The sequence below is a fragment of the Candoia aspera genome, chromosome 1 (assembly GCF_035149785.1).
Source record: "Candoia aspera isolate rCanAsp1 chromosome 1, rCanAsp1.hap2, whole genome shotgun sequence".
Classification (NCBI taxonomy): domain Eukaryota; kingdom Metazoa; phylum Chordata; class Lepidosauria; order Squamata; family Boidae; genus Candoia; species Candoia aspera.
The window spans coordinates 279,499,465-279,523,255 of NC_086153.1; the positions used below are offsets into that span (position 1 = coordinate 279,499,465).

Sequence of the window (23,791 nt, forward strand, 5' to 3'; positions counted from 1 at the left end):
TGTATTGTTGTCTCTGAATTGAAAAATTGCAACAACTTGCCTTATATATAATGTTCATTATATTAAAAATGTAATTGAACAGAGCCTGGAAACATATAAGGGAAAAATTATCAAATGACTGCACAGGGTTACTGTAAGAGTTAGAACCAAAGAATATATGTGAAGCACTTCTAATGCTTACAACTACTGTGTAAATGCAATATATATAGTTTTATTATATTGGGTCTCTGTTATTACATTTATTAATCCAAGCCATTAAAAATAACTTGGCAGAATTGTTTTATTAATAATGTATTAAGTTGCTATCATATCTGACTCCAAACAGGAGCCTTCCACATATGTTGGGGCTACAACTCTCAGCATCCTGACCAAAGATTGGGAAATTATAGTTCCAACACATGGAAGGCACAAATTAGAGAAGACTGATTATTGTTTTATTAATAAGAGTATAAATAGGGCAGAACTGAAAGAACTGGTAGTTCTTGTGTATAACTTTGATGATATCAAAAGGCATATCAATAACAACTTGTAGGTTTTGTACTTTAGTTTTGATAGGGCTTCATAGTATTTACCTACTTAGGAAACATTGCACTGATTCTGAAGAGACACTATGGTCAATACCTAATCAAATTTGTTTGACTCCAGCATTTGATTTTTATTTATGAAATTAATATTCTTGCATTTAAAATAGTGCTCAGAGTGTCTAATAATAATAAAGTACATAATTATATTTGAAATATTAAACCAAATTAATAAAATGACAGTCCATTGAACTAAGAAAAAAACAGCCTTAACAACAACAAAACAAGACAAAGAAGACAGAATCTTTCTTTAAAAATTACCCAATGTATATCTTCGTCTTGTTGCTATTTCTTTCTACTGCAACTTTCTTACCTAATTTGCTGATATTGTAATATAACCTTTCCATCTCCTAGCCCAAAATACTCTCTGCTCTCTTTGGTTTTTTATTATTAATATAATAATTAATTAACTTAAAGCACTTTAGCACAGTGCAAAAATGGACACTATTCAGCCAAAATTATGTATGTATTTTTATTTCAATAGTAAAGTATTCATATGATTACAGTTTTTATTGTAGTTAAGTGAGAACTGATGAGAACAGTTTTACATGTTCACATTTTTGCATGATGGTTGCAGTTATCACTAAAAGCATAACAATACCAACTGTTCATGTGTGAGTTAATGATAAGATTATGTTATCAGACAACAGTACAACTAGAGGCCAATTGAGTAAGAAGAATTTTCTTTAAATAATAGACATGCACAAGTTGATGCTAAGAACTTAAGTATCTGTGGCAATAGGTGTTAAGACATTTTGCATTATTACATTAATTTTATTAAGGGTTTAACTGATTTCGGTACTATTCTACAGTGATTTCAGGTTTTGGAAAAGCTTTCATATGTTTGGTTCTGAAGTGTATCTTCCTGAAAAATTAATAGTTAATTAATAGTTAACTGACATCTCCATGAGCACATGGTTCTATCATATGCTGCTTTTGGGAGGGTTTTTTTTTTTTTGTATAATGCTTCAAGTTGAAAATAACATAAAGATAAATACACGCTTTGTGTGCTGAAGATCTAAGTTCAATACCTAAGAACTTCAGAAATTAACATAATTGGGTATCTGCCAAGAATACCATGTCTCAAAAGGGTCCATCTTTTTCCTCATCCAAGGCATTTTAGCTTGTTCTCTCCCTCAGTCTATCTCTTTCCCTTTCTTTCTCATCCCTTCCTCAGTTTTATAGTCTGCTTCTTTTTTGTTTCCTTTTTCCCCTTTCAAGGGCAGCGCCAACTTCAGCAAATTTAGTAATGTTTAACCCCAAAAGTACTGGATGAATCATGGGGCAGTGTATAAATAACAGGAACCCCCAGTTGTAATAGATTGTGGCTGTGCTGGGCTGTAATGTGTTGGCAAGTTTGTTAATGTTTGGAACTAGCTCTGATTCCTGTCATTTATAGAGGAAAAAACATCTAACATAGCTAGGAAAATCCTGTCATTAACTATGGAGTTCTTTGTTTAGTGTAAGATACATGCTTGTGGTACCTATTGTATATGCAGAGTATTCTCTGCATTTTTGACAATCTGTGTAATTATTTTTTCTTATTACTAATATTCACTTTAGGTTCATGTTCAGCTACATAAAGCAATGAACAGTCTTTCTGAGTAGCTCTTCATGAAAGTTATTTGCAGGGCAGAGTGAGGCTGAACTGGTTGTGACTGCGGTGTCTGACACCTGCTACTCATTCAAGCACTGTAAATTTTGTCCTACTTCATCCCAAAAGACTTGTGTTGAAGAATTGTGAGCAAAATCATATTTCATCACCTTTTCCTATTTATTGTCCTTTTTCAGGTTACGACTTCTGTCATGTCCTGCAGTGGTTTGCTGAGCGGGTTGATCGTATCATCCTTTTATTTGATGCCCATAAACTTGATATTTCTGATGAATTCTCGGAAGCAATCAAAGCATTCCGGGGTCAGGATGACAAGATACGGGTGGTGTTGAATAAGGCTGACCAAGTGGACACCCAGCAATTAATGAGAGTATATGGTGCACTCATGTGGTCTTTGGGCAAAGTGATCAATACCCCAGAGGTACTGAGAGTTTATATTGGTTCTTTTTGGGCCCAGCCCCTGCAAAACACAGAGAACCGAAAATTGTTTGAAGCAGAGGCACAAGATCTGTTCCAAGACATTCAGAATCTTCCACAAAAGGCAACCGTGAGAAAACTGAATGATCTGATCAAGAGGTCACGGCTTGCAAAGGTAAAATGGGGTGTAATACTGACTGATGTGGCTGATTTATTGACTGCAATGTAATAATAGGTGATCTATGTAAAGTCACAGAAATGTCATTATAATGATTATTGTTTAACTTTCAGTGCAGGAGAAATGGATACCTAGTAGACTAGTGTGTTGATGGTCAGTGGAGAAGGGAATCCAGTTTTCAACGGTAGAATTTTTGGGAGATGTTATTTTCTTTCTTCCTTTAAAATATTTTTCTCCTGATATTTCACAGCTTCAGTTCACAGCTTTCCTTTCTTTTTTTCTCTTAACATTAACAAAATTATGGCTTTAATGGTACCTAGGAGTCTCCATGCATTTTTGAAAGAACTTTTAAAAAATTCCTTGTTACAATAAATTATAAAAATATGTATACTCTCTTGAATTTGTTTTTCGGTCTCCATATATCAACAAGCCCTAAAGTCTCCATCAAATTAAAAAAAAAACTTTTGGTAATTTGCCCTGAGTAATTTTAATATTTTTTTTCAGAAGTTCTATCCAATTGTGGGGAGATCACTCAATTCCAATCCCCCATCAAACATCAGTTTTCATAAGAAAAACTCATTAGTCTCTCCATAAGTCCTTTATGGAACAGTACTTTATCCTCATTTGGGCCATAAATTCCTAATATGGGAGTCTTAGTCCCATACAAATTAACTTCCACCCCAACAAATCTACCATGGTCATCAGTCAATACAAGTTCTGGTTTTAGTTGTTATTTCTTATTTTAGTTCCTGCTGAAGTAAATTCTTTTCCCAGATTTTTATAAATCAAATATTTTACGTCCTTTTTTCTAATATGTGTCTCTTGTAAGCAAATTATGTCTTGTTTTAATTTTTTCAAATAATGAAATATTTTTTTGTTTTGAGGAGCATTTGCTCCATTTATATTCCATGTTAAGCATTTGTAATCCATAATCAAGCCAAAAATTTAGAAGAGTCAATACCTGTAGTGCCTAATTCAGTGTCATCCCTTTAAGTTTCCTTTTGCACCTCTCAAGGTTTTTGTGTAGTCTCATCTGACATCTTCATTTGAGTCTCCTCCAGTTCTTTAAATTTTTCTAGAAATTCTCTCGCCTCCTGGACAGAATTCAGTCAAAACCTCTGCTGCTTAAAAATAAGAATCACACCTTCCGATTTATCCCATCAAAATGGAATCTTTTTCTGTTTTAGTCTGTCAGTAAAAAAAGTACTCTTTTCTCTTATGCAAGATTCTGATAGGAATTTCTTTAAGAACAATTACATCTCTATTATCAATTTTCGGTCTTGTATTAAAATGCTGCTGCAAAACTTGATCTCTTGTCTCCTTCCTGGCAAAGTATACCAAGACATCCTTTGGAACATTTCTTACCGCAAATCTTGCATTTATTCTATATACTTTATCAGTTTCTGCCTCTGTATCCTCCTCTGTATCCTCCTCCTCATCCCATTCCAAACAATTTGCTAAACCTTTTCTCTAATATCTTCACCAGAATCCTCTGGAATTGCTCTAAATCACAAACAAAATTCCTTCTCTCTCAGTTCCAGTAGTGCCGTATTATCTAAGTCTCTTTCCACCTCTCTGTTTATAACTTCTGTCTTACTCCCCAGAATTTCTACTTCATCATTAATTTCTTTTACATCTCTAGCCACTTGTTTTACAGAGCGCTCCATCTTCTTCTTTCATCTCTTCTTTCATCTTATACAAGTCTTTCATCCATTCTTTTTTCAAAAGCTGTCAATTTACTATCAAGTGATTTAGTCAATTTAGTATCAAGTGATTCAGATAACTTATTTCCCAATTCCTCAAACATTTTCTGAAGCAAATCTGATGTAATCCCTCTCTCTTCAGGTTGCTCTAGTGATCCTTTCATCCCGTCTGCTGTTTTTGCCACTTTTCTTGTGGTTGCCATTATAATATTGTAATCCAAAAGTGAAAGTATCTCAATTGCAAGGGAAAGAGTAAAAGGCAAACTTCACTTTTTTTCTGTTTTTTTTCTTCCTGTGCCCTTAATACTTTAGTCTCAAATAGCACTCTGTATTTATGAGCCTGGCTCATAGTACCTTTATCTTTTGTTTTGTAAAATCCACCAATTATCTGCGCTCTTTAATAATAAACAAAAAACATTCTCATGAAGGTCTAGTCGGTTTGTCTGTTTAATTCCAATTTATTCAAAAGCATTTTCACCAAAAAATAATCTTCCCCCCAAAAAAACCCCTATCTCCTTTATTCATTTTAGACTTTCTTATACCCACTCCTTGTTAAGCTTTTTGCCAAAAGTTTTAAATCTTTGAAACCCTTTTTTTCCCTTTTTAGTCCAGAAAGAATGTTGACTCACCAAGTGGAATTCTCTTATCCTGCCACTCAGAAAATCTGTCTTTAGATATAAATTGATTACAGCCAAAAGTGTTTAAGAAAGTGAGGCTTGTGCAAACCTTGTGTCCATATAGGCTGCATTCCAGCTGTGAGCTTGATTGAAATCCCTCAACTCCTAGCAGCTCAAGTTGACTGCAAAAGCCTCAGTTCCTGTAGACTCGTCATGAGGAGCAGCTGTTCAGAGTGCAAGTGGGTGATCTCACAATCTCTCCTTGTCCGGGAGAGACTTCACTGACCAGAATTCACCCTCTGACTGCCAATCTCCACCTCAATGCCATCCCTGCTCTTTCAGGGAGCCTTAGATCCTCACCAAGAAGCCCCTCCCCCCTTTTTAAATTTTATTAAAGGGGAAAAGTCAAACTTTTTAGGCAGCTATGCAATCTTCCTATTTCAAAATAACAAAACAGCCTAACATTAGAAATGTTTTAATGTTTTTGTTTTGTTTTTTTCTTTTCCTCCCACCCTAAGGTGTAGAGGTTATGCAGGATTCTGTTAAAACTTTGGATTTAGATTCAGGAGGTTCAGGTTCAAGGCTCCACCCATTCATTGACCTTACTGAATGACTTTGGACCAGTTTATCACTCTAAACCTATTGTATAGAGTTGTTGTCATGAGTGTAAAATTGGGAGAGACCTGATGTGCATCATCATCTTAGGCTTCCAATCAGCTGCAGTTTTGTGGAACTTGTGGGAAGTCCATTCCCTGATTGCAGGATATTCTGTCTGATCATGCATCTTGGCTGCTGAGCTTTAGGTCTTTTGTGGGGAAAGATGGCTCCTCAATATCTTTTCAGCGCCCACACATAAAAAATGCTGAAAGTTTTTTGCATTCAGCCAGAGAAATGGCAACAACATGAATAAGGAGTGGGATGCAAACAATTTATTTTATTTGCCTTGTGTGTGAAGAGTTTAGGGCCAGTTATTACTGCAGGACCTGGGACAGTAATAATTTGAAGGAAATAGGCTTATGAAACTTGCTGGAATAATCTGATATATATAAAAATATTATAACTTTATATATACAAACTTGATCTAGGCATCCTAATTTTTAGCTTTTTTCTTTGTCTTGGTCCTTTTTCTTTATTTCTTCCCTTGTGACTGTGGTTGTGCCTTTTCTATCAGTTTATGCCAAACTGCTTGATATTACTGGATGTCATGTGCTACAAGGGAGACAGGCAGGCATAGAGCTTGTAGCTACTGAACTGAAAATTCAATACCTTTAAAAATTTTAAAAATCAAAATCCCAATGGCTTTACAACCCATGGTAAATATAATACATGATTTATCTTTCATAGACAGGAATTTTCTGTTTTTTTCATTACACTTCATAATGGTATTCAAGGAATGTTGTAGTTTCAGTTCAATGCTTCTCCTGGCTTTTTTTCCATTGCAGTTTCTAAACACAGAAGCTGTGACTCTCTTGCTAATTATGACACACTCTTCTGTTTTCATTGCAGTCACTGTTTCACCCTGTTTCTCATAACTGACATATTCTAGATTCACAAAGGGGGAATTATATAGATAATATGTGTAAAGGATTTTGAACAGACCCTGTGCTTGCATGTTTGAAAGTGCAACTTCTATTTACACAATTATTAAGACCCTTTACTTGTGCTGACTGGCACAGGCATTTTTCTGTAATTTTCCTGGCCATGAAGAATAGGTGGAAGTCCTTTCGTCTTGTTTGTTTCAAAATTAGGACATGATTTCATTCGCTTGCTTTGAGTGACAGCATGTCATGTTCTTTCCTTCTTCTCTTAAAGCTTGATGCTTCTCTGCATTTGAATCACATAACAAAAATATAAAAAATGATACATCAAGACTTCCTTTTTTACATTTTGAGTTGGCAAGTCAATCATATTAAAAAGCTCCCACATGTTTTTGGATAACATGTAATGGAAAGTCCATTCCAGCTTGGCAAAGGCACAAGAGGAACTTTATTGAAACTTGGCAGAATACTTTTCAGGCAGAAGGATGGATGTACCTCAGCTTTGATGGGCTTTGTTGCCTTCTTTTAATACTTCCACCCCAGTCTGGTAACATTTGTAAAATTGCAAACATTGTCTAAGGGCAAGAACCATACAAGTAGTTGTCAAGTAATATATAGGGTGTTAGCTAAAAGAGAGAATAGATTATATACATATATGTGCACACACAAACACACACACATTCCCAATCTATAATTCCTCAGCAGGAAGTTTATCACATCCTCCTGTGGTTTCCAGTAAATAATAAATGTTTAGGATAATGATAGATCCTATCAATAATAGAAAAAGATTGTGAAGCTAAAGAATCTCCTTATTCTCCACCTCCCCTCAGCCTAGGAGGGAGAAGGAAAAACACTTCTTTCTGATACCTTAACAATTCTTTTAATTTACATATTAAATTAATTTCCTGCTGAAGAGATTAAAGACCTGTCATTAATTCCAAACATTGGGTAGCATCTTTTCAGATTCACCCATTTTATTAAGGGGCATTGGCTTTCAGGAACTGTAGTTCACTGAATCAGGTGCATGGAATGATGAAATGAACCAAAGAAGTGAACTACAGTTCCTGGAAGTCTATGCCTTTTAATAAAATGGGTGAATCTGAAAAAGTGCAACCAGATTCCTCCAGATTTTTGGCTAGCATAGAATAATACAGCTTTCCTCCTACAGTCGCTAGTTCAGGATTTGAAGGGAACGGATTCCTGCCATCCAGGCGACCCTCATTTTTTTTTCTCGGTTGAGCACCCCTTTTTTGGTGGAAGCTAAGCCAGCTTCCATCATACTGAGGAGCAGACAAGGCCAGAAACTCATATTACTTCTTATTAATCCATAAGCTAATAACTTCTTATCTAAGTTTTTAAAAGTTTTCAGCACAACAAACAGCCTGAACCTTCCTAAAGCATGCATTTTTCCTTTTTGTAGAAGTTGTTCCCAGTTCTGATTTTGCATTACTTCAAGCCTTTCTTTTTTCTATTTCTTCTCAAAAGTTGGACAATCCTTAAATTTACTTTTTTCTATAACTCAGTCTTCCTTGCATAGGCAGACATAAATCTTTGCTAGAAATACTACAGGTCTTATTCTCTGGTGAAATTCTTCCAGAAATACAAATATTATTTTCACTGGACCTTGCTTCACTTTCATGTCCATTGTATTTTATGTATAATTCTAATTTCCTGATCTAGTAACATCCTCAGTTTAATGTAAGATTCTAATTCCAGTGTTGTATATTTTGAACTTCCTAATTCTTTTCAGAGCTCTGTCTGTGGTATTTTGGGATAGCAGATTTTCATTAAGCACCGATGATTCATCTTCACAAGATTCTGTGTGTATGTGTGTACTTAACTTACTTATATGAAATATGCATACATGTATGTAAATAAACATACTTTTTAAAACTAATAACTCTTTTTTAGGTGCATGCTTATATAATCAGCCATCTGAAGAAGGAAATGCCTTCAGTATTCGGAAAAGAAAACAAAAAGAGGGAACTGATCAACCAACTACCTGAGATTTATCATCAGCTGCAACAAGAGTATCAGATTTCACCAGGAGATTTCCCTGAAGTCAAGAAAATGCAGGTATAGTGTCTCAGTAGATCAAACTGTATAATAGTTAAACAGGCTATCAAGCAATAGTTTATCTGTTGTTTAAAGGAGGCTAATCACTTTCAAAGTGTTCTTAGATTTATTTCCTGCTTTTCCTCTGAATTCAAAGTTGCATTCATGATAATTCCACCTCTCCATCTTCTCTCAGTTTTAATTCCCACAATCAGTTTGGAATATATATTATGATAAAAAATGTATCTGCTTTAACTGAAGAGCTTTGCACTACCAATATACTAATCTATAAAATAAAAAAATACAGGCAGTCCTTGACTTATGACCACAATTGGGACTGGAACTTCTGTCACTAAGCGATGCAGTTGTTAAGTGAGTTGTGTCTAATTTTACGACCTTTTGCCATGGTCATTAAGCGAATCATGCAATTGTTAAGCAAATCTTGCTTCCCCGATTGACTATACTTGTCAGAAGCCCCTTGGGAAGGTCGCAGTTGGCGATCACATGACCCTGGGACATTGCAACTGTTGTAAATTCATGCCAGTTGCCAAGCACCCGAATTTTGATCTGTGGGGACACTGCAATGGTTGTAAGTGCGAGGACCAGTTGTAAGTCACTTTTTTCAGCACCATCATAACTTTGGTCATTAAAGGAATGGTCATAAGTTGAGGACTACCTGTATGTTAAAATGTATGAGCGTCTCCATTTAATTACTCTAAAACCAGCAAAATTCAGTTTGAAAATGTAACACAGTGAGATAATTCTGTTGAGAGGTTGCCAGTCAGGTTTTATCCCATGACCTACATGGGATTTGAAGCAGGGTCTCCCCAGCCCCAGTATAACACAAATAATCCCTACATAATACAGTGGAAGAATACAGCACGGTATATTGCTTTCAGATGGCTCATTTTTATAGGATAATGTGAGCTGCACACAGTCACTGAGAGTTGGGCAGCATACAAGTTTATCATCATCATCATCTTTAAAAAAATAAAGTGCTGTCCTCTCACAGAATTACTCTCACCTAGCTTTGCAATTTGCTTTCAAAAATATCTGGTCTGGTTAGGCTGAGTTTCTGGTTGGGATAGCAGTTAGGTAGCTGTCTGGAATATTGCAGACTTCTTCATTCTAAGCCTTCCCCCCTTGCTTCCTTCCTGGTCTTATGAGCCCAAGTAGAGCGTACACAGCTAGCACTGGGCTTCCCTGTGCACTCCTACACAAGCACACAGAGAACAGAAACACACTGAAATGCAACACATCACTTCGTTACAATATTGTTTGCAATCTTCCAGACAGCTACCTAACTGCTATTCCCACAGGGATGCATTGGGGAAAAAAAATCTTGAATCATTTTCTCTTGCTCTTAAAAGCTATTGGTGAGTTTTGCCCATTCCCCAAAGAAAGAAAATAATGCAAATGTTACTCTTTTAAAGTGAACATAGGAAACTGATATTTACAGAATTGGCCTGCTACAAGAAAATACAGATGCTTCTTATGGCATTGCTAATAAAGGGGTTGGAGAGAATTCTAGGTGCCATGCTCTGCAACCTTTCTCAACCTTTTTATTCTAGTACATTGTTTTTGTACATTCTGGCTGGGGAATTCTGGGAACTGAAGTCCACACCTCTTAAAGTTGACACGGTTGAGAAACACTGCACTAGTGGAATATTGAAGAAAAAATGGAAAAAAACACTGCCTGTCCCTTTGTCATCACAATAACTCACTGAAAACTGAACTGAATAGGATCAAATGTTATGTCAAGAAAAATTGAGTTCAAAAAGGGCCAGATCTGACTGGAATCTGCAAAGAAAAGCTTTCCAGAAAAAGTGCTGACAGTGCGTTCCTGCGGGAGAGGCAGTGAGATGGTGGCTGGGAATGCTGCTGACTCTTCACTGTAAGCCCCTTTCCTTCCCCCTGCTGGTCACATGAACCAGTAGAACATTTGCAGCTCTCCCTGTACCTCTCAGCACACACATAACAGATGCAGTAGGTTGCTTCTTTACACAAAGAAGATTCAGATGCTGCCTATTGCCACCACTGGTAAAGGGTTGGGGAAAATTCCAGAAGGTATACTCGGCACGCATTCCATACTTTTTAAGTGCAGGTTTTTACTTGTGAACAGTATTTGGTCTTCAGGGAATGGGGTGAGAAGTTATTAATATTGAAAGTATAATTGGGTTCCAAGTAACTCTATACGCATTATTTGGAACCCAGTTATATCTCAAGAATGTTGGTTGGGGCTGATGGGAATTCAGTATCTCGAGAAACATTGCTTCCCCACTCCTGACTTAGAATATTCTAGGATACAATGAACTTAAATCTTTCCTCCTATATCCCGTTTATCCAGACTGGATAAGTATTGTTTCCTCAAACATTTTTGCTTATTCTTGGTTTTTGCAACATTCTGTATTCCTCCTTTTCAGTCTTGGCAAGCAGCACGAATTTCCTCAAGGAGTTGTTGAAAAGATTCTGTCTTATTGTTGTTACGTGTTTTTGTCATTTCATAGGAACAGTTGGAGAACTATGACTTCACCAAATTCCACTCACTGAAGCTAAAACTAATAGAAGCCGTTGATAACATGCTGGCCAATAAAGTTGCTTATTTAATGACTCTGGTTACCCAGGAAGAACGTAGCATGCCAACACAGAAGGTTCAAGGTGGGGCATTTGATGGCACCACAGCAGGACCATTTGACCACGGCTACGGGGAAGGTGCCAAGGAAGGAGCTGATGAGGAAGAATGGATTGTTGCCAAAGATAAACCTGCATATGATGAAATCTTTTACACTCTCTCACCAGTCAATGGTAGAATCTCTGGGGCCAATGCAAAGAAGGATATGTTGACCTCCAAACTGCCAAATAGCGTCTTGGGGAAAATCTGGAAACTTGCCGACTGTGATAATGATGGCATGTTGGATGAAGAGGAATTTGCATTAGCAAAACATCTCATCAAGATAAAATTGGAGGGATATGAACTCCCTAGTAGCTTGCCCATCCATCTGGTACCCCCATCCCATAGAAAAAATTTGCATGGAATAGAGCGGTAATTGAATTGTGACACTCAAAAGTTAACACTCAAAATGGTGAAACTGTTACATAGAAAAACCTCTAAGAATCTTTTTAATACACTTGAACAGTACAATAATCTGCCAATATTTTCAGGGCCATATCAAACATTAAACTTTTCCTATACAGAAATCACTTTTGTATTTTAAAAAAAGCACACAGACATAATTGGCAATGAGAAACTATAATTAATTTGGCAATGTATCCATGTATGCACAGTTGTATCCTATATAGAATTTCTGATTTTCAAAATACACCTGAATTAGATGTCATACTCTGTGTAAGCTACAGGAACCAGTAACACAGATTAGAGCACAGATTACTTTTATAAATACATAACCCTTTCACACAAAAATATTTTGTTAGAAGTGCCTTTTAAATCTTTTAAATGGGTAAATATTTCCACTGAATTTACTCACATTGATAAAATAGGATTAGTTAGATGTAAAATAAATTCAAATTAATATTTAAATAATAAAATGCAAAACCTTCTTACAGCAATTCTAATATTTTAAAACACCTTTCTTCCTAGAGCCATTGATTTTTTCCCCATTTGAAATGTGTTTGAAATATTTTTATGATATACCAAAGTCTACCTATGTTCCTCAGATTCCATTTATAGCTTAAAAGGATACATTTTAGTGCAGCTTCATTATTTTAGTCAAACATTTAAAAACATGTTTTAGTTTAAAATTTATGAACAAATAGTTTACTGGGGAAAAGAGGAAAAAAAGATGGTATGCAGAAAAGTGTTTTTATGGATATTAAGTTTATTGGAGAAAATTGGTGAATTGTAATTAAGAGTTAATTGTTTAAGTTGATGTTTTAATTGTGATCAGAGTAATTGTTGAAATTATCCATATAGCCTTTTTGTAAGTAAGATATAAAAGATCAGTTTTGCAGGGTTAGATCCAAGGTTTCAACATTTTGTTTCCAGCCAGAGTTGCCCGAAACTCCATAAGCAGTACATAAATGCATTACCTCTCCCTGTTGTTGTCAGCATTTGTTGGTTAGAGATATGCTATCTCAGGACATGGAGTTTCCACTTGACATCATAGCTGAGTAGCTGTGATAGAATTATAGTGTGTCTGTATTTTTTTTAACTTTATAAAGTCATCTAAGAGGAGGCTATCACCAATTACTGTGCTCAAATGCTAATAATTTGTAGGTAATTGATACTTTTTAATTAGCTATAAACAATTTTTTGTACAAATATAGTTTGTAAAATTACACATTCTAAGAATTTAATCCCCAAAAGTTGGACTTGCTGACCACATACCAATATTCTTTGCAGTGCTACCTTGTGTAACTAAAGGGTATGCTTACCAAAAGTAGTGAATAACATACGGGGCAAGTAAAACTGGCTTGAGGCTATTTTAGAGATTCATTGTTAATGTGAATAGCAAACCTTACCATTCTTATAATCTTCAGTGCTTTCTTTGTTGTTCCCAGTTTGTGACAGGTAATGATCCCAGGGATATTCACTCTTGCCTCCTATGTATTGGCTGCTTCCTTTCTGTTGTCAAGTATGAACTTGCCCTACACAGTAATCAAGTTCAATAGATTTGAAGAAGAGCCCCAGATGAAGCTGCTCTATATAGAACTGGGGTGGTGTAGTGGTTAAGGGGTGGGTCTAGGACTGGGGGGATCAGGGTTCAAGTCCATCCTTAGCTGTGGAAGTTCATTGGATGGCTTTGGGCCAGTTATCCTCTATTTCAGCCCAACCTACCTCGCACATTTGTTGTGGGGGAAAAAATGGAGGAGGGAGTGCTCAATATGCTGCCTTGAGCTCCTGAATGAAAGGCAGGATATGAATCTAACAAATATGGAGTCAGATTGATCGAGCCATCTCTGTCTCCTCTGCAGTGATGAGCAGTGGCATTGTATAGTCTTTCCAAACTTGCAGCCTCGGATCCCTTTGAGTGGAGGTGCCAACTTGGGACCTTCTGTTTGCAAAATGTGCTTTGTCAGGAAGCTATGCTGTATTCGGGTATTACATTGAGGCATGGTATGCTTAACCATGGTTTACTGAATAAAACACATTTTGCTGGGTTCACCCATTGTGCTAAAGTAAAGCCATTTTATGGCTAATTGTGATTGGATCAGGGTATCACTTTTGGATCGTCATTATAACAGCTTTGTGGAGCATTGTCATTAAGGTGCTGTAATCATCTCAGCTTGTTTCAGTAGATTGCCTAGTGAGAAGTCTGATAAACTGTCAATCTAGCTTCAATTCTGTTACCAAGATTAATATTCAAGTGTAAACACATCAGTCAGAAGGGATAGTAAAGGCCAGTGCTGCTTTTGCAATGGTGGGGGTTTCAAGGTTTTTGAAGGTGCTGATTTTTTGAGAAAGAAGGATGATAACTCCGAGACAGATAGCCTCCTATGTGTAATGCTTGCATAGCAGGAGCACAGAAGGAGCTGGAAGGCAGGAGGACAACTTTGGACTAAAGAGCCTGGTTACTGGAAGGAATTTGCCCCCTTCCTCTGTTGTACTATTGACATCATTTCAAGGGGAAAAATCCTTAAAGGGAAACAGAAATTCTTCGGATGCTGAAAAGAGAAATCATGAGATAAAATTCTATCTGTAAATCATGTGTAGACAAAATATATAATCTTATTTATTGCCAAAAATAAACATACAGCTTAAGTCATCTTAGTATATCTTTCTTTGGAGAATCGTGTGTGTGTGTGCACACAGATGTTTGTGTGTTTTCCCACTTTAAGCTGTAGTCCAGGGACAGGAAAGTCTTCAAGTCAAGCTCAGCAACCAGCAACTTCAGGGCAATGTCCTTGTAGCTTTCTTTTCAGGCATAGTTTTCCATTGCCTTTTTCCAACTTCCCAGTCATGACTATAGCTCTGGTATTTCCTGGTGATTTCTTATCGAAGCACTAATCAGGTCCAACCTGCTCAGCTTTTTAGATTAGCCAAAGTTGTTTGACTTTGATAGTGCTGTGATTTCTTAGCATCTTGTCACAGAAACAGCAAATGTAGATACTCCCTGAAAATTGTTGCTTATCTCCCTTTTTCTAAAAACCTCATATTTCTGTAAGGTCCTTATTTTCTTTACCATCCTGCTGCTGTTTTCTGAGATTGTGGTAACTGAAATTTGCTCTGGTTTCTTCCTTTTTGCTGAAAGAAAGAAAGAAAAATGGCAGATAAGTTTAAATTGATGACTGTCTTTAAAAACAGCAGGACCATGGCATCAAACAAAGTGACCCAAAGAATGAAGCCAGCCTCATTTTCTGCTATGGCCTTCAGTATTCAACAGGGTTCTCGGCGGGTTTCAGGCATAGCATAAGGGAGGAAAAGGTTTATCAGAAGCAAGGGTTATTCCTTTTCTCTGTACTTCTGACCTCTTATGAAATGCTTCTCTGTGTATCTCCCCAAAAGAGTTTCCTGAATGATGTCCACACCAGAAGTGTTTTCCCAGGATGACACAGCAGTTCCATTACAACAGGGCAGTTTGTAAACAGGACAGTTACCAAACACTTTTTTCCCCTGAATCTTGTTGATGCCTCAAAAGTTTGCTAAATAAAGTACAAATAGTTCATAAATGTGTATACATTGGCTATTTGTGGCCAATTCCTAAAAATTCCATCTTGCTGTAGCTACACTGGAGGTTTTCCAACCCTCAGGACTGCAAAATATGCATGAAAATCCCATTGACTAAACAGAATCCCAATATTTCTGTTTTTATGCAGTTGATATGGGAGAGGGAAGGTATGTGATGGCATTTTGTCCACCCATCTTAAACTTGCCAAAGTTGTGAAATGCTGGTCTAGATGCTTGGCAAAGCTGGTTGTGGTCCTGAATATCATAAAATTAATTTCACTCCAAGCTGGCATGGTCATTTCTTTATGCTTGAAATTTAATCCATGCTGTTTTTGGTTTTGTTTCATTAGTGTGAATTTGATGTTTTCCACATGTGCTGGACTATAGCTCCTATTGTCAGCAGAATTATGGATGAAATTATTTATAGTAAGTTTCCATCTCATGGGCATAAGGTTGGAAAAAGTTGGTTTTAAAAGTTCTAGCTATCTCAAGGGTTTGAGACATAATATCTGTTTCCCTACTGGTATAACTTTAGGACTGAGGGAGGTCACCATATGCCATTCCTCTTTTCAAATATGATTACCTCATTCTTGTGCTACTGCTAAGTATCTTGGGTATAATCTATTCTTCCATGTATGATTTTTTTATTGTTTAGGGGTACATATTGTATTGTTTCAACAGTTGTAATTTTATGTGTTGCACAATTTTCAAATACTGCAGTGCTTTTGCATATATTTTTTAGTTTTTTTTCAACCACTAATGGAGTTATAAGAATTGCTATTTACTAAAAACAATGCAAAATTGTATTGCTGTACAGTTACCTTTTCCCAGAGAGGTCTGCCATCTGGTGGTTAAAAATAGAATTGATGTTGGACTACTATTTACATGTCTTAGAACTGATACATACTCAGTCTTGGATTTGAAAAAGTCACATGATTACTTTGATGTTTTTCAGTGCTTGAAATATTCCAGTCAGATTTTAGATGAATAACTGGGAAAAGTTCAAAATTCAGAAAGTTTACTTCAATTCAGCTTTGAAATGGAAAGCATACTGTTCCTCAAAGTGTGATAAGAATTCCTAAACATTGAACAAGGGAATAGCAAGTTTCATGTTTGTAAATCCATTGTTTCCTGAATAAGCTGCATTTAACCCCATTCATGCAACATACTAGGACATGAATCACCAAACGTCCATCAAGGGGATCAGAAGAGTCAAAATGGTGACTGCAATTGAATTGAATTGAAGCCCTTCCCCTATTCATGACCCATGTAAAAGGAGGTGAGACTTCAATCATGCAGTTGCAGTCACCATTTTGACTTCTTTTGACATACAACAGATGCCCTGAAAATGCCAGTATAGCTTAATTTAGAGTTAATTTAGCCACAGAGTGATTGATACTAAGTTAAAGGCAGAAGTTCAGAATTTGGGGCTTTCTTCAGAGAATTAAGGGTTGTCTGGCTGCACTATTATTGTAACACAGGTGTGATTTTTGATTTATTGTTCACAGATCTTGCAGATTTAATATTATTGCTGAATAACCAAGACAGCATTGGAACAAAACCTGTAAATACTTGTATTTTCGTTTGTATAAACATGGAAGAATACTGGGAAAATGACATCTATCATTCAGTTGTTGTGTTTACTACCTCAGAATTCACTTACTGAAAGTTATCTGTGTATTTAGATATCATTTGTTCTATATATTCTGCAAGCTGTGGTTGCCAGTGACAGAGAAATAGCAGCAGTCTAGCATGATGATGCAGGTGTCAAAATTTGGTAATTTTGCAAGATCTCTGTCAATTAAAAAAAAATTAAAACATTTGTTTTTATTTAATTTGGGTGTTCCACAGATGGCACCGTTGAACAAATGGTACAATAGCTTCTACAGAGAATCATAGACATAGTTTTTAAAGGGTTTTTTTTTAATAATGTATCTTAAATATAAGCAGCACAACCTCAAGGTCATGGAAGAGGATAGCTATGCTTATCTGTGAAAGCATTGCAATGGCCAGCAGAACTGCTAGAGCAGGGTTTCTCCCTGAGAGGTCACTAGGGGTTCCCTGGGAGATCATGATGTATTTAAAAATTATTTCAAATTGGGGCAACTTCACATTAAAGAGGTAAGTTTCATTCTTTATTCTTAGTTTAAGAACACTGTTCAAGCATATATACAGGCCTACCCATGAAAGGAATGTAATGATTTTGTAACTTCTGGCCTATGTTTTGAGCTTGAATGTTCAGGGGTTCCCTGAGGCCTGGAAAATACTTCAAGGGTTCCTTCAGGGTCAAAAGGTTGAGAAAGGCTATGCTAGAGGTAAGTGGTTGCAAGTCCCTGTATGTGTCATGAGTAAGGATGGCGAGCAGGGGGCTCCCATCCAGACTGTCAAGCGCATGCGTAGCACTGAGGAATTGGGCAGCCATTCGAAGAGAAACAGATCGGGACCGCCTTAACCCTTGGGGGTTATATGTCTGGGTTTTCCCACGCTTCTTCAGTTTGTTAGGATTCCTGTTAAGTACTAGCAATAAATATTAGAGACCAGTTCCTTGTCTCAGCGTGTTTCCTGGCTGTTAGGACATCAATCCTAACAAACTCTTACTCCCATCGAAAGAGGGAGGAACAAGAAATTAAGGAGATACGTTTGGAATGTCTTCAGAAAACCAAGAAATGCGGCTCGCCATCCAACAATTGGCAGCAGCCCTGCAACAACAACAAGTAGATCTCCAAATCAACACATTACAAGCTGCCATGCTACAGCAGTTACAACAACCAGTTCCGATTAACCCACAACCGGCGCCAGCAGCAGCAGCTCCGCCAATAGTCTTGAGATCCCAGGGCAGTCTACCAGAGAAGTTTGGAGGAGAAGCAGGACAGCTGAGAACCTTTCTCACACAGTGCACTATGTTCTTCGACAGCAGACCGGCAGAGTTCCCCACAGACAGAACCAGAGTCACCTTCATCCTAGGTCTGCTAAAGGGACCAGCTGCCAAATGGGCTATTCCCATGGTGGAGAACAACGACCCGATTCTCAATGACTACCAGAATTTTTTGGCAGGGTTCCGAGCACACTTTGACGACCCGATCAGAGAGGCCACGGCCAGCCAAGAGATTCGGAAGCTCAAGCAAGGTAACGAGGGTGGGAATCTACATTGCTGATTTTAGGTTGTTAGGAGATCTGGACTGGAATGAGAGTGCATTAAAAGACCAATTCAAACAAGGGCTGGATGAGGAAATTAAGAATGAATTAGTGCGCCAGGGAACACCAGCTACCCTAGAAGCCTTATATCAGTTATCGGTGGTCATAGATGCCAGGCTAGAAGAGCTCAGGCAGATGCAACCGGGGAGAAACAGGACCCATATGCCAGGGCCAGGATGGATGACCTCCAGAGGGCCCTGCAAGACACTGCCTCCCCATTCAATGTGGAGGCAGGAATCCTCTGGCATAGTGGGCGATTGTATATTCCCCCTTCATTGAGGGAAGAAGTACTGAGACTGTGTCATGACCACCAAACGGCAGGCCACAGAGGCGTTTTCAAAACTCTCCATAGAGCTCTGAGAGACTACTGGTGGCCTAAGATGGCTGCAGACATAAAGGGTTACGTTGCTTCTTGTCACACCTGCAGACAAGACAAGCCTCTCCCAGGGAAGCCCACAGGACTCTTGCAACCCCTACCCACCCACAGTAGGCCTTGGGATACAATCTCCATGGATTTCATCACTGATTTACCCCCGGTCCAGGGCCTGACTTCCATACTGGTGGTGGTGGACCTTTTCACAAAGATGGCACATTTTATTCCTTGCAAGGGCCTCCCATCTGCACCAGCCACAGCGCAGTTGTTCATGGACCATGTTTTTAGGTATAGAGGCATGGTGAATCACTTGGTGAGTGACAGAGGCCCACAGTTCACTTCCAGGTTCTGGAGGGCCCTTTTTCAGTCATTAGGGGTCCAGATCCACCTGTCATCAGCGCATCATCCTGCCAGTAATGGGCAAGCTGAGAAAATTAACCAGTGGTTACAGCAGTATCTCAGGTGTTACACCACTTATCGGCAAGACAATTGGCCAGCCCTGCTGCCCATGGCAGAATTTACTTATAACAACTCTGTACAGTCATCTACCAAGATGTCTCCATTCCAAGCGCTCTACGGGGTTAACCCTCAGGTGTTGCCCACCTCCTCCCAGCAGGGAACTGTCCCAGCCGCGGCTGATTTTCCTAAAGAGCAACAAGCTGCACAGGAGTTGTTAAAGGAGCAGCTGAACAGGGCAAAGAGTGCTTACAAGAGGGCGGCAGATGCTCACAGACAGGAGGGGCCAGCTATTGCGGTAGGAGACAAGGTGTGGCTCTCTACCAAATTTTTCATCTCTACCAGACCCTCCAAGAAGTTGGACTCTAAGTTTGTCGGCCCTTTCACTGTGGCGCAGCAGATAAATCCAGTGGCTTATCGTTTACAGCTCCCACCATCCATGAAAGTCCATCCAGTGTTTCACAGAGCCTTGCTAGCCAAAGACCCTCCCCCAAGTGCCTTGCAATCACAACTCCCCCCCCCCTCCAGTAATTGTGGAGGGAGAGGAGGAGTACGAAGTTGAGGAAATTCTGGACTCTAGGAGGAGGGGAAGGGGCATCCAATATTTCATACACTGGAAAGGGTACCCTGAGGAAGAGCGCATGTGGGAGAATGCCAGAGATGTGCATGCACCAGCACTGGTTCATCGTTTTCATCAGCTTTTCCCTCACAAACCCAAGCCTTGCACTCTACCAGAGATTCCTCTTTCGGCTGAGCAGGCCGAAGAAGCCCAAGCAGAAGAGTTCATGAGTGTGTATTCCCCCCCCCCCCCCCGCCTGAAGCCTTCACTCCAGTTACAGAGGAGGCGGGGGAACCACAGCCCTCCACCTCGGGCTTGCATTTCCCAGGGGGGAGGGGGGCTGACCTTTCTAACTCTCTAGATGTTTTCCAGCAGCAGCCACCTGGCCCAGAGGCGTTATCTGACTTGGAGAGCAGCACTGCTTCGTCCTTGGAGGAGTTTTCCTTTGAAGACTTTCCATCGTTGCCCAGTTCCCATGGGACTTTAGAAGCAGACGGCACATCTTATCAAGACTTTGGAGGGGAGGGGGCTGAAATGGAATGTGAATCTGGAGGGGAGGGTGATGTCATGAGTAAGGATGGCGAGCAGGGGGCTCCCATCCAGACTGTCAAGCGCATGCATAGCACTGAGGAATTGGTCAGCCATTCAAAGAGAGACAGATCGGGACCGCCTTAACCTTTGGGGTTTATATGTCTGGGTTTTCCCATGCTTCTTCAGTTTGTTAGGATTCCTGTTAAGTACTAGCAATAAATATTAGAGACCAGTTCCTTGTCTCAGCGTGTTTCCTGGCTGTTAGGACAGTATGTAAGGTTAAGCTACAGGGACAAGCTAGAACTATTGCTGATGTACCTACTGCTTAGCTGTCCAGCGGTGACCCTTCATGAGCTCCTGGATTTCATCCCAGAACTGGTATGGGAGGCCCTGACCCTTATGGTCTCAGGCAGTTTCATTGTCCTTGCCCTAAAAAAGAATTCCATGTCTTCATGGCCCCTATTATGACCCAAATAACTGCAGCTCCAACACATGCAGGTGGGGCAGATGAGGTAGGATCTGGATATGGAAGGCTAACATGTACTTTGCAGTGGTCAGACCACTTTCTAGTCAAACTGCAGCTCAACCTTCCTGAACCTCTGCAAGAGTGGATGATCTAGAATGGATCTGGAGTTTCAGGGAGAGCCCCTGGAGATTTTCTCAACAATTTAGTGGGCAGCTGTTTCCAGCTTGGTGTCCTGTCCCAGGCCAAGCACACAAGCACACAGAGGTGGTTGCAAACTTTACTGATAAGTTTTGCAGAGTAAAGCAGCAAAGGAAAAGTGAGTGCAAATGCACATGCACGCACACAGTAGAGAAGTTCCCAAAAGTTCAGCAAGCTTGCCTTAAGAGTTCCAATCAAAAACGGTACAAGAGTGGTTAAGCGAAGTCCCAGGGTCCAAACGTTGTAGAAGGTTTGTCAGCCAGTCCAAGTCCAGAGTCAAAGGTACGAGGTTTCAAACCGGGAGTCAAGGTACACGGAGTCTAGATAAACAGTTACCAATGGAAAGTCTTGAGCTCACTGCGCTGCTAAAACGGAAACAGCCGCGTGGTGTTCATTTGGAAGGGTGAGGCTCCTGTCCTGCGAGAGCCTCACAGAGTGCCTTTGCTCTGCTCTCCTCTGCACGGCAAGCCCTTGCACTGGGAGGGTGTGGCAGCTCAGCTGCCTCATCTGCAGAGAGTGGTGGCAGCTGTGCCTGCTGGTGACAGCCCTGTCTCCTCTGCCTGCAGCAACTCAGGCAGCAGTTATTCCGGCACTCTGGGACTGGCTGCTCATCGGTCTCATCTGAGTCTCTGCTCACCATGATGCTTTGTTGATTTCTGGAATACGCTGCAAGGGGAGCTGGTGCACAAATTACTACTGTAGTGCAGCAGCGTGTTCTTGTGACCATAGATCCTACCCTAATAACTAGCTGATTGGATTAGTTCAGTGCACTCTGGGTTGAAGTGTCTTTGAAGACAGTGTAAGGCTATAACAGGAACCAGGAAGCTAACCTGCAAAGCCTACTCTTACAGGATTACCTCTATTTCAGGCTGCTCACTGGTTTCCAGGCCCTGTTCAAAGTCCTGGTCATTACCTACAAAGCCTTATATAGCATAGTGTATCAGGGGCCACCTTACCAAACATTTTGCCTGTCCAGACTAGTTATCAATGGAGAGTCTATTGAGAATCCTGCCCCTGCATAAAAATATCTATGGGGCTGAGTCGAGATGAGTCTTTTTCAGTCATTGCTCCCACATTCTGGAAAATATCCTCAGCAGAATGTCCCAACTCTCCTTTAATTTAGAAGGGCCTTGAAGACTCTTTTCTTCTAATGGACTTTGGGCTGATAGTATGATTTTTGAATTACCATTGTTTATCATGTTGAAGATTATTGTGTATAATGGTCACTGTGTATTTTCTATCTCTGTTCTTGCTTATCATGCGCTGCCCAGAACTCTAGTGTTGAGGTACATTATGAAGCAGTGTGAAATTTTGTTTTAAATCAGAGTATCCTAGACAAAGTTTTTAAAAGTTTTTAAATACATATCTGGAGAGCCAGTTTGGTCTAGTGGTTAAGGCACTGGGCTAGAAACTGGGAGACTGTGAGTTCTAGTCCCATTGTAGGCACAAAGGCAGCTGGGTGACCTTGGGCCAGTCACTCACTCTTAGCCCTAGGAAGAAGGAAATGGCAAACCGTTTCCAAAAACATTGCCAAGAACTGCAGGGACTTGTCCAGGCAGTCGCCTGGAGTCAACACTGACTCGAAGGCACTCCTCCCCACCCCAAATATGTATGTATGTGTATCTGGTCAAATCTCAGTTTCCAAGAAAATTGAGAAAACTATACACAATACATTGGTAGGCTTTAGAGTTTTTATTGCTAACTAAAATATTTATTTCCTAATCAAATAAGCACTACAAAATTTCCTCATTGTTTTCCTCAATGTTTGTTTTCATTTTCATTCAGAATCCATACAGAAACTTTCTTTTGCAATTGTGTCTGATGGCCTTATAAATAACTTACTTGAGAAATAGCTTGTGTGCATCAGTCACATACTGGAAATGTGAAGATTAAAATAATTCATCAGTTATACCAGCAGATGGTATTCCTCTCCTAACTTCCACTGTGGCAGCAGAGAAAACGTAGTGTATATTGTAATAGAAGTGAGGAGTCATTAGTCAATTATTTCACATACTAACTCATTGAGACAATAATGACATTCTAGGTACTGTGAAAATTGAACACAGTACAGTGGTATTTCACAGTTGGCAATAAATGTGCTAGGTGTCACCGGTATTTATAGTGATTAGTCACAGTAATAGTTTTATTACAGAATCGTATTTCCTACTGACACTCAGGGTTCAAAAATCCACTAATAGCAACAACATGACTCATTTACTTGAAAAAGAAGGCATTCATTAATTCAGGTATACAATCATCCTGGTTTCCTTGGGTGTCACTCTGAGGTGCCATTTTCTGGAGAGCCTCAGGTGTTTTAATATTTATTGGTAAGAGTCTGTAGAAATAGCAGACTTTGCTTGATTCTTAGCATGGGACACACCTTCCCATATTCCATCACCACTGGCCATAATGGTTGGAGCTACTGAAAGTTTTTAATCCAGCAAAGCACATCTTGAATGTCATGAGTTCCCCATTTCTTAGTCATCTCAGAGCAAAGATCAATAGGTTTCCATGGCAGAAGAAGTGAAGAGGAAAAAAGCTCCAAATCATGGGAGTTCCTTAAAATGGATATATTAAAAGTACAATTGCAAAGAATTCCAGTGGGGAAAAAAAAATCCAATAAAAAAATGGAGGACAGCAGAAGAAGCCAATGCGGCTTTACAAAAAGCTTTGTGAAGATCCGGAAA

The 23,791-nt window shown here is 39.2% G+C and overlaps 1 protein-coding gene across 1 annotated transcript in view; it reads left to right on the forward strand.

The window, feature by feature from the left end:
• Positions 1-12,111, forward strand: part of EHD4 (EH domain containing 4) — a 31,931-nt gene extending 19,820 nt beyond the window's left edge. Inside the window, exons 4-6 of the mRNA XM_063289904.1 lie at positions 2,373-2,785; positions 8,558-8,722; positions 11,209-12,111. Of these exons, the coding sequence (XP_063145974.1) occupies positions 2,373-2,785; positions 8,558-8,722; positions 11,209-11,748 (1,118 nt within the window). The 3' untranslated portion in view covers positions 11,749-12,111. The remainder of the gene's footprint in view (positions 1-2,372; positions 2,786-8,557; positions 8,723-11,208) is intronic.
• Positions 12,112-23,791: the final 11,680 nt, after the last annotated feature.